This window comes from Aristolochia californica, unplaced genomic scaffold (genome assembly GCF_029961685.1).
Source record: "Aristolochia californica isolate CCGP_79_NKW_82.1479 unplaced genomic scaffold, dmAriCali1.0.hap1 SCAF_12, whole genome shotgun sequence".
Lineage (NCBI taxonomy): Eukaryota > Viridiplantae > Streptophyta > Magnoliopsida > Piperales > Aristolochiaceae > Aristolochia > Aristolochia californica.
In genome coordinates, this window is record NW_027181793.1 from 26,687,339 (window position 1) to 26,697,938 (window position 10,600).

At 40.1% G+C, this 10,600-nt stretch overlaps 3 protein-coding genes across 4 annotated transcripts; 1 reads left to right on the forward strand and 2 right to left on the reverse strand.

Moving 5' to 3' along the window:
• Positions 1 to 42: 42 nt before the first annotated feature.
• On the reverse strand, positions 43 to 712 carry LOC137946545 (uncharacterized). Its single transcript, XM_068792887.1, has one exon. The coding sequence runs from the start codon at positions 681 to 683 to the stop codon at positions 237 to 239; it is 447 nt and encodes a 148-aa protein (XP_068648988.1). The 5' UTR covers positions 684 to 712; the 3' UTR covers positions 43 to 236.
• A 251-nt stretch (positions 713 to 963) lies between these two features.
• On the forward strand, positions 964 to 7,540 carry LOC137945941 (vesicle-associated membrane protein 711). Of its 2 annotated transcripts, none has more exons than XM_068792051.1 (5): positions 964 to 1,128; positions 1,344 to 1,574; positions 3,122 to 3,312; positions 3,957 to 4,120; positions 7,135 to 7,540. In XM_068792051.1, exons 2-5 carry the CDS (start codon positions 1,358 to 1,360, stop codon positions 7,223 to 7,225), a joined length of 663 nt encoding a protein of 220 aa, XP_068648152.1. In that variant the 5' UTR covers positions 964 to 1,128; positions 1,344 to 1,357; the 3' UTR covers positions 7,226 to 7,540. The 2 variants fall into 2 exon arrangements, with proteins under 2 accessions (XP_068648152.1, XP_068648151.1); XM_068792050.1 differs by having other exon boundaries at positions 965 to 1,128; positions 1,276 to 1,574.
• Positions 7,541 to 8,230: 690 nt separating this feature from the next.
• Positions 8,231 to 9,477, reverse strand: LOC137945732 (36.4 kDa proline-rich protein-like). Its single transcript, XM_068791727.1, has 2 exons — positions 8,658 to 9,477; positions 8,231 to 8,479 (listed from the first exon to the last, which is right to left on the reverse strand). Exon 1 carries the CDS (start codon positions 9,319 to 9,321, stop codon positions 8,668 to 8,670), a length of 654 nt encoding a protein of 217 aa, XP_068647828.1. The 5' UTR covers positions 9,322 to 9,477; the 3' UTR covers positions 8,231 to 8,479; positions 8,658 to 8,667.
• Positions 9,478 to 10,600: the final 1,123 nt, after the last annotated feature.

Sequence of the window (10,600 nt, forward strand, 5' to 3'; positions counted from 1 at the left end):
TCGCATAATCCGTAAAATCTACCGCGAAAACTGCATGACTACTGTTCCATAATCTTGATAAAATTTGAAGGAAGAAAAGGAACAATCAACTATGCGCAGATTAGAGTGATAAATGGATAATAAACCTCTGTTCTCACTTTTTAAAGTAAACCCTCTTCTTCTGAGAAGCTTCTCCGAGAACTAGATCCAAACCCTATCTCCATCCTCCACTTCTTACCAGCAACCTGGACGGCAGCTCAGTCGTCACCGTACGCGCGGAACCGATAGCGCTCCTCGTAGGGGCCATTGAAGAAGAGGTCGGCTTCGAACCACTTTGGATACCGGACCAGGTCTCCTGCCACGAATCGCATATACCGGTCGCCGCTTCCACCCTCCGGCACCACGCGGACCTCTCCTTCGACGATGTACACCTGCTGATCCACGTGCCAGTCCCACGGCAGCTGGCACCTGCCGGTTTTCCAAGTCGACCACCGCGACACGCCCAGCTCCTCCAGCCGCTCCGTCGACACGCCTCTCTCCACCCGCACGTTGTACAGCCCCTCCAGCGGCTTCTCGAACCTCGCCGAGATTGAGGACGAGTACGGCGCCGCCCGAATACTCCTATTTTGACAACGTCCGGAGGTCGGGATGGAGTTGGAGGATAGACGGAACGACGCGTTGAAGCTCAGAGTTCCGCTGGCCATTTCTCTGGCTTTGATAAATCTGTAGGCGATTAAAGCCTTTACATAAATTATAAGACCATTTCGGCAAACCTTACCCTTTGGATTTGGTTAAGGTTCAAGTTAATTCATTAAAAATTAAAAGTTAAATCTAATATTTATAATATATATATATATATATATATGATTTGAAGCATATGGTTTAAAGACCATGTTTGAAGGGAAAAAGAATGCCAATTTGAGGATTATTTTAAATAAATTAGAAAGCCATCTCCGTTTATTCGACCTAAGCAATATCATCTAGTCCCCACGATCCATCAAATTCTGTATTCTAGCCGCGTTCTTCGGGAGGAAGTCCGGAAAATTTAAAGCTGAGACAAGCTACGGCTAGTCGGCTACCTGAAGAATCACTTCCCGGCAAGTTGTATTTCAAAAATAAATTTCGCTGGTCATCCTTAATCAGATAATTGTGAGTTGCAGTCTTTTCTTTTCTATTTTCCCCTTATAATGCCTCCCATTGATGGGACACTTGATCCATTTCTTATTAACGATATATCTGAGTAATTAATATTTTATTATTATTTTTTGTTTTGTTTTTGGACCTCGCTGACACCAGAATTTCCTGATCTTCGTCGGTACCTCGTCGTCTTCTGGTTTTCTTTGGTGGAATCGGGATTGTATTAGATTGAAGGGAGGAGATGGCGATTCTCTACGCGCTGGTGGCTCGGGGATCGGTGGTCTTAGCGGAGTTCAGCGCGGCTCCGACGAACGCCAGCAATATAGCGCGACAGATACTGGAGAAAATTCCTGGCAACAACGACAGCCACGTTTCTTACTCTCAGGACCGTTACATTTTCCATGTCAAGCGGACCGATGGCCTCACTGTCCTCTGTATGGCCGACGACTCTGCTGGAAGTAAGCCTTCTGCTTGCTTTCGTGTTTGATTGCATTAGAAGTAGAGGTGGCTCCGTCTGGGATATGAACGATTCTGGAATTGGAAGTATTAGTAGTTGTTATATCCAGGGACGATTGCCCGATCTAGGTGTGATGAACCTAGAAAACAAAGAATTCGACTCGGTCCTCGGTGCAATTTTCTTGTCTTGTTTCAGCTTAGGGCCCATCGAAGGGCGACTAAACGTGGTTGTCTTCGGTAGTGGCTTATGAGCTTTTCGTCTCAAGTTAACGTAACTTCTAGATTCCGCCTTCTTAGGCTCTGTTCCGTTGGCGCCATTGACGTCTTCCTCTCTACCGACAAGTCGCTCCATCTTACTCTGTAACTTGAACAGTTTAGGAAGGTTACTGGCAACCCTAAGACAGTATGTTGACCCATACGAATCTCACTCTCACTTGCAACAGAGGAGCCTTTGGCTAGATTGATTTGAATTTGGAAATTCTTTTTAGTTGTTGATTTAGATGAGGTTCGTACCCGATTAAAGGGTTCAGGTGCATGAAATTTTTTTTGTGGGAAAGTGTAGCCGTGCACCTCATGGCGCAGAGTAGAGGCTTTAAACTGCTGTAGGCTGTGGCCTTTTGTTACCAAATGCGTGAAAATAGGAAGAATAAGGATCAGGTTTGATTAAACCAGTTTTTACCTTGCTTCTCTATCTGTTTGTATTAGAAAATCATTATGTAATCAAATAAGTTTTAAGAATCGTTAACAAAAGTTTTAAGTAACTAAGAATTAAGAGTTGGTTATCATACGAGGTATTATTTTTATACCATTATATAGTCTGAATTATAGATAAAAGGATTGATTTAATTGTGCACTCAATGACCTCATTTGGTGAGAGCAGTTGAATTAATGCCAACTTGCCTATATTTCCTGTAAGCCTTATGTGTGCTTCAAGTTTTTTTGAAGGATAAAGGACAAATTTTGTTTTCCAAAATGATCTCCCGGTCTCCTTGACCAATGAGTTTTCATTCCTCATTTTGATTTTTTCCCTAGAACTTTGGATTAGGTAATGTTATTAAAGCAGATTTCCTTCATTCATATAGAGCTTATTTTGTTTGTTAACATTGTATTTTAGAAATTCTCAAGAGTTGGCTAGCCTGAGCTATTAACTCTCCACAGGGGAATTCTCCATTATCTAGTTATTTACATCTCCTCTGAGTTGTAGGAAGTTGCCTGATTAAGCAGCCGTCTTCTACATTCAACATTGGCTTATCGCCACAAAGTTTGTTAGCGGAATAGACGTGTCATCATGCATCCAAGCCATGCCTTTTAAACAATTGGACCCATGTATATCTGAACCAGACAGGCCATACTCTAGGGCATTATTAGTTCCAACCTTGTATCAGTGACCACACAAGTTTTTTCTTTTAGAGAGATTACTTGATAACTTGATAATTTATAACGTCGCGTCATTAATTTTCCAAGGATGAATTTTTATCCTGCCTTTATCTTTAGTTTTATCTTTTATGAAGGACCTCAAAATTTGACATAGATATCCTTTTTATTATAGGAAGAATCCCTTTTGCATTTCTGGAAGATATCCATGAAAGATTTGTGAAGACATATGGCCGAGCTGTTCATACAGCTCTTGCTTATGCTATGAATGATGAATTTTCAAGAGTTCTGAGCCAACAAATGGAGTATTTTTCAAATGATCCAAATGCAGATAGAATAAATCGCATGAAAGGTGAAATGAATCAGGTACGCCTCATTACTGATATAGCAATTGAATATTATTGCTGTTAATGTAGATTTTCACCTATCTCTTCTGAAGACTTTATATATCTTTTTTAGCTCTTGCTATTGGCTGTATCTTTGCCCTTGTTATTTCTTTGGTATGACTAAGATTGCGTAAAGAAAGGAGCTGCTGCTTTTCTGTTGTTTTACATTAAGTAGGGTTTTAGATTTAGAGTTCCTTTTGGAGACTGTATCAGACAGTATTTAGGCAGGATTGGTTGGGAAATTGAAGTGTCAGAGTTGGTCTTCTAGTATTGCCAACTCAAAGGGTATGTGACATTTCTTTTGTGTGGGTGATCTGAAAAGATCCAAGTAATTTATTTCTGGAGAAAAAAGAAACTACAGTTCGTCAGGCACTTAGTTTTTTAACTATTTGGATTCTAGTTATTGACGACTGTAACTTGAGGAATTAAAAATGATAGTGAAAGGGGTGTATATTTATTGGGGGAGTTCTTAGGTTCAAGTCTCATGATTGTGGAAGATATCTTATTTATACATGTACCCACATGTGTGTGAACTTGTTATTTTAAAAATTGAATTATCAAACTGCAGCAGAAGTGATATTATCACAATAAGTGTTTTGACGATTGGATCGCATGATTTGGTAGGTTCGGAATGTCATGATTGAGAATATTGACAAGGTTCTGGAAAGAGGAGATCGCTTAGAACTGCTTGTTGATAAAACCACCAATATTCAAGGAAACACATTTCGCTTCCGCAAGCAAGCTCGTCGTTTCAAGAATGCAGCTTGGTGGAGAAATGTTAAGCTCATGTATGTGCTGAAATCTGTATCATTGTTATATCTGTCTTTTGTGGCATCCTTTTTTTATTTTCATATGCCGAAGAATGAAGTTCAATTCATCTTCATGATTTTAACTGGATCATATATGTATGAAATGGTCTCTATTTATCGTCACTTTCTTTTTTAAAAAAAAAAAATCACTTTCTATTGCTTTTTCTGTCTTTCAGAGATTTTTCTTGCACAGCTGCTTGAACTTATTAAAATACTGCTTATTATGATTCTTTAAAGGTACTATTCATTGTAAGCAATGTGGAAAAGATAGATTAGACAGTCACCTTTTTTTTTAAATAGGATAAGAAAAAAGATCACTAGAGACTACCTAAGGAGTATGAACAAACTAAGACAGAACCATGGATGATGGATGAAAAGTACTAGAAAAAAATAAAGACATAAAGAGGCATTAATCAAAAAGGCATTTCCCTTGATTAGGTTCTGTCGGGATCCACCGCCTCTAGCTGATGAATTAGCTAGGCAGTTTGTTTTTCTGGGGCGTGAGTCCATGAGATGGATAAGGAACCACGACTGTTCTTAGTCTCATGAAAAAAGCTGAGGTGCCATCCTATCGTGCAATGAGTAAACAATGGCTGACAAAGCGGTAGAGTTCCCATGATGCAACTGATGGTGAATGTCAAATTCCCTTCAACCAATAGGGATTAAAGAAAGTCCATGGTAAATCCTGAGCTCTTGGAGTAGGGCCTTTACCTCTGCTAAGTGGAGTAAAACAGAAAGGGTTTGTGTAAAACAGAAGAATGTAACCAATGAGAGTCCTGTATAGTACCATCGCCACTAGGTGGCCCAGGTTTGCCCATGGGATTGCCATTAGAAAGCTTAAGACATTCTACTTGGGGAGGCATCCACTCCAGGGGGTTTATAATTCTTGTTTCTGGATAGGAGGTAATCTAAAGTTGGTTCTATAACAAGGCTGGGCAAGCAAATTTGTTGGCCTTGAAAAGTATGTGACTGATAGACTTCTTCCCATCATCCCACTGATTGAGTGGCCTTTTCCTTCATATGATCTCATGTTCCTTTCCTTCCAGATGCACCAGGATATTGCTGCTAGCTTGCCAGTTAGCCAGGAAGGTTGGTGAAGATAATGTGTTGGGGGAGTGTGTATGTGTATGAGAGGGGGGGGGGGGGGGGGGAGCATCCTCTTTGAACACCACATGGAAAGTGTTTTGGCAGCAAAGAAAGAAAGGAAGACTGATTTCATCTTCTCTGTGACACATTACAGTTTGATGTACAATTACTTTTCCCTTTTCTTTAGGTAGTAAATATTGGGACTTGCCTTTTGCGATATACATAAAGATGTGAAGCAAGCCAGATGATAACTGCCACTCGGTGAGAGCTATGGTCTAGGTCAATCAAGTAGCTATATTGGGTAGTCTGTGTATGACAGGAAAAGACTTCTGTTCCACACATAAGGTCTTCACTTCTCCTCTTGCTTAGGTGTTCTTGGAATGCAAGTTACTAGAGTTGCGATGGAATCAGAATTGGAGTGACAAAAACTGAGGTGTTTTCATCATGGTGAGTGGATCTTTGGACCCTTTTTATTTATGAGAATAAAAATTTCATTAAAAGGGATCTCTCCCAGGAGGAAATTACAAAGGGAGGTGATATTCGGTACACCAAATGCTCCAATTTAGTTTGTCATTAACTTTTACCAACTTAAGAATGATCCCTAAATGGCCACTCTTGTGGAAGGGGTGAAGAAGCTCATGAGCCTTTTCTGGTTCTTTGATAGAGGCGCAGATGAAAAAACCAGTCTTTAATAATGTAAAGAGGCTTTCCCATCAAGCAGTCCCAAGCCAAAAGAATGCGACTCAAAGCGTGGGCAGCTCTGACATAATTAGAATCCAAATGTTGAACTCCCCCACCTAATCTGTCTCATGATTTGCTGGAAAATGGAAGAAATCTTATTTTTTGTATGAGCACCAAAGACGGGTGTCTCACATGATGGCCCTTTTTTGAAAGTCACCCTGTCCCTTAGAATACTAATTGATAAACTTTATTGCTAACAAGAGGATAAAACTGCAAACTCCACTTGCTAGATAATTAGTTCAGGAGTTGCAAATTGGCTGTCTCAATTTGGTTGCTGGCTGAGCCAGATCATGCTATGCAAGTCGGGGATATAACGGCAATTCTCTGTCTGGATGGCATATTTGTTTCTATGGGTTGGGCATGGCTGCAAAAGTGGGAGTTGACGGGGGAGGATAAGATGGGAAGTGAGTGTAAGAGGACAAGAACTCCTTGGTTGAGGGTTTAGGATTATTGGCTGGATAGGAAGAGAAATTCTGAGGGTTTAGGGTTTCTCTAAACCCTGGTGTAGTCAACAGTTTCTCTAAACCCATAAACTTGGTGTTATTGGCTGGCTAGGAAGAGAAAATTTCCTTTTCATGGCGTCACATGGTACATAATTCACATTTTAAATTTTAAAAATTCCACCAAGGGTTCCAGGGAGATTAGATGGGTGACCTAGGTAATAAGGGAGCACCATGAGGGTACCGATGGAACAGAGTAGCACCTACCACCAACAACCTACCACCCCCTCTGTGGCCTTTGTGCTAAATAGTTCAAGGAGTGTAAGGTTAGAAGGTCAAATAGCTTCACTGAAAGCATGAGCAAACTCACAACCTTTTCTTTGACCAATAGCACTCTTGACTTTACAAGACGAAGAACTAAAAGTTACACCCAAGAAGTGGATGGAGTTACTGATGCAACATTAGTCTTCTTCTATTAAGTGTAGTCAACATCAGTGATATGATTGAACAGATGTGTGAAGCACAAGTGATAGGGGTTATTAGTCCATGACTACAAGAAGGAAATAACAGATACTAATATCTTGGAATAGAAATATTGGTTTTAGCACTGTGGTATAAACTTCACTATAGTGTGGTGAGACATGATTTTATCATACGAATTTAGACATTATTGTTGCTGTTAATCTCGTGAAGAAGTTTCTTAATGAATCATTTCCTTTCACGCAGGGTTGCCTTGATCGTCCTCCTGTTAATCATTATTTATGTAGTAGTGGCTTTTGCTTGCCACGGAATCACTCTGCCCTCTTGTATAAGGTGAAAGTTTTCCTTGTGAATGTTGGGTTTCATGTCATTTGGTTAATGCAAGATATCTAGAACGTTATTATTCTACTTGGGTTTGATGGGATCTGCTCTATAGTGCCAAAGTTTCACATAATTTTAGCTTGTGATTGTCCTGAAACCTTGATCATGTAACAACCCTTGTTTAGGCTTCTATTTATTTCAAAGGGTTTGATTTGTTGTCTTTGTTCTCCATAGAGGCTTGTATCCTGGAGTATGTGTGAAGGTGCAGAAGTTAATGGCACCTGGTTTCTTCACAAATTCCTGCATTCTTGGTATTTCTGTTTTATATCTAGTTTCAACGAGTCTTAACCAACTTGGAAGGGACTGACCTGATCCGATCATTCACCTGGGTCACAACTTAGAGACATATGTAGCTAAAAAAATCCAATTGAAGTAAACTTGGTTCACGACTTTGGCTGCGGTTCAATGGTTAAAGCAGGTATCAGTCCTATATATTTAGAAGTGAAGATAGATTTTAACTTGTCTAAATTAATTTTAAAAAATTAAAAAAAAATAAGATTAATTAATTAATTAATTATAAAAATAAAATGTTTAAATAAATGCTTTCTTGTACAATATTCAAATGGTTAATCGAAATTATTATTTTTATAATACCTAAATTCTCACTCTTAAATTAGTAATTAAGAATAATATTAAAAACCATGAATTTATATAAAATTATTTTGATAGATTTAATATTTATAAGATAAATTTATTTAATTTTTCTTTGATAAATTAATATAGATTTTCACTTGTCTTAATTAGTAAATGATTAAAAAATTAAATTAAAAATAATTAAATAAAGCAAGAGAATGAGAGTGAATTCTCACTTAGGGGAGAGATTTTGCTTTTGCCCATTTTTCACTTGAACGAGCAAAAGTGAAATCCCAAAATAATTCATTTTCACTCGCTACTTACTGTATGCACTAATGAGTTTTGGGGTTACTTTGAGAATGTACTAACATGTAAAAACAAATGTTGATGAACAAGGAGTAAATATTATCATTCACCTCAACATGAAAATAAAAAAAAAAATCAACAAAATTGTTAGGAAGAGACCAGAAGAACTCAGATGAGATGAGCAAATCCTCTTCAAGCCCACCATCTCCTTCCACACTTTCCGAAGGGTCGGAACAAATAGACTGAAAGCAAACTAGCATACAGAAAAGGACGTAGACGTCTCACATGCCTTCAATTACATCGTCTTCTTCCTTCTTCTGGAGAGCATCACCTGCATACAGAGAGAAATCAGAATTTGTCCCAATCAGAGAACTTGGAACAAAATATGTGATCATCTAAGGCCATGTTGAAAATTTTGACATTTTCTACATAAAAGCTCTTCTGAATTTTCGAAGGTTTTTGCAGTAAGTATGTGAAAGAGAAAGATAGTTCCAAGACGAGATATTTACAGAGTCTAGCTTAAATAGAGCAAGTAAAGCCAGGAGGAGTCGTCTTGCCACAGGTAGCAAGAAGTTGGAGTGCCAGAGGGACATAGACTTTGAGATTGAGAAGCTTGAGCCTAATGGTGGAGCACAGGCAGAGAGCAGCGTCTAGGCCCACCAACCCCTGCAAGACTGGACAGCAAGTGTTAGTCAGAGATTCCCCTACGCCGATGTGGACGAGACCTCCCAAGAGATCCACGCATGCTTCCAGCTTGAGTGTATTGACAGGGCACGTCTTTTTCTTTGCGGGAGGGGGGCTGCAGCCAGGCTTTGTCGTTGGCGGCGTTCCGGTCACCGGGGGGAGCGTTACTGGTGGAAGAGTCACAGGAGGAAGTGTGGTCACTGGAGGGAGAGTTACAGGAGGTAGTGTGGTTACTGGAGGGAGAGTTACAGGAGGAAGTGTGGTTACTGGAGGGAGGTTTGTAACAGGAGGAAGTTTTGTGACAGGAGGGAGGGTCACCGGGGGAAGCGTCACTGGTGGGAGGGTCACCGATCCCTTTGGCGTGCTGGTTTTCGGTGACTTGTGCTTGGGATTTGGGTTAGAGCAGGACGGACACGCTAGGGATGATGGACTGGAAGAGATGAAGAGCATGAAGATTATGAAGAAAGCTGATATCTTGGAGGAATCCATACTAACCACTACTTCAGCTCTACTACTACAAGTTAGGAGCCACAGTGTTGTGTAGTGAAAGAGTGTACAGGCAACGGCAGGAGCAGAGGAGAAGAGTCTCTTATAGAGAATGAGAATGGAGGCCAGAGAATCCCTAAAACCAATCACGTGAAAGCAGTCAAGCCAACTGGTTAGCTGCCAAACTTGCTGCTTGGCCTCATCTTCCAAATTTAATGAAACATACCCATCATTCCAACCTATATTATTGTTAGTTGCTGAAGTTTTCTTTCATGGCAGCTGGATGAACCCTTGGAGTGTTCTTTGTGAGCTAAGAAGGAAGTCCCACAGGGAAAAATGCCCTTCCAGGATTAATATGACCCTGACCCACATGGTTGAAGCTCACTCTGTTCAATTTCAACTGAAGAAACCTTAGTCAGGACGACGAAGATTAATCCGATTGAGAAGGTACAAACACGAGAAAACCAATCTCAGAGACCAGAAAACGGATTCTGGAGACCTCTTAAAAAATGTATCAATTGATGTTGACCATACAATCGCATGTTGGATGTAAAAAACGTGAGAGTGTACAGTTATAGAGAGCTTCACACCAGGGAATTATTGGGAAGAAAAAAGGAAGGCAATAGTGACCATCCCAGCTATAGCATGAGCAAAGTGCATGTGGGTTGCAGAGAAAAAAGTGTCACTGGGGAGGGGTGGCCTGCCTGGCACCCACGAACAGATTCCTGTCCTCTTTAGGCTGGCTCTTTGGAACTTTGCCTGTCCATGAACCTTCTGCTTTCACGTCTTGATGTGATCTGCCCGACCAGTTTCTCCTCTTCTCTTCTCTTTTCTCTTCTCTCTTCTCTCTTCTAATATAATAGGGGGGAGACAGAGGGAGAAGCGGCTTTCTCTTTTCTTGTCTAAATTTGTGGTCGGAAGGGATGGTTTGATTGGGATTCTTTGCCGCTGTGATGATGTGGCAGATTGATTCAGATAGATCACTATCCTTTTAATGATGTTTGAATGAAACCAAGTCATCCTTTTTGTCCTGGTTAAGAATTCTCAAGTTTTTTCACCTCGACACAATAGCAAAGAACTACGTTAATCTAATAACATCTGTATGAACACCTTTTTGTCCAGTTTTTTTTATTGTAATACAGCAAGCGCCTTAGGATTCTCTAACAGAGAATGCAGCCATTTCTATATGCTCTATAGTTCATAGAGAGGGTTTTCAAGGTTATAAACTAATGTAATTAGTTTCAAATGATCGTCGACCTCTAGTTGAAAGATTAATCAGGAA

What these genes read in the sequence shown, in the direction of transcription:
- LOC137946545 (XM_068792887.1), bottom strand. Translation starts at nt 683, where the DNA reads ATGGCCAGCGGAACTCTGAGCTTCAACGCGTCGTTCCGTCTATCCTCC.
- LOC137945941 (XM_068792051.1), top strand. Translation starts at nt 1,358, where the DNA reads ATGGCGATTCTCTACGCGCTGGTGGCTCGGGGATCGGTGGTCTTAGCG. An exon ending in TGAAAGGTGAAATGAATCAG is followed by an intron (nt 3,313 to 3,956) that starts GTACGCCTCATT and finishes ATGATTTGGTAG; the next exon opens with GTTCGGAATGTCATGATTGA. An exon ending in TGGAGAAATGTTAAGCTCAT is followed by an intron (nt 4,121 to 7,134) that starts GTATGTGCTGAA and finishes CCTTTCACGCAG; the next exon opens with GGTTGCCTTGATCGTCCTCC.
- LOC137945732 (XM_068791727.1), bottom strand. Translation starts at nt 9,321, where the DNA reads ATGGATTCCTCCAAGATATCAGCTTTCTTCATAATCTTCATGCTCTTC.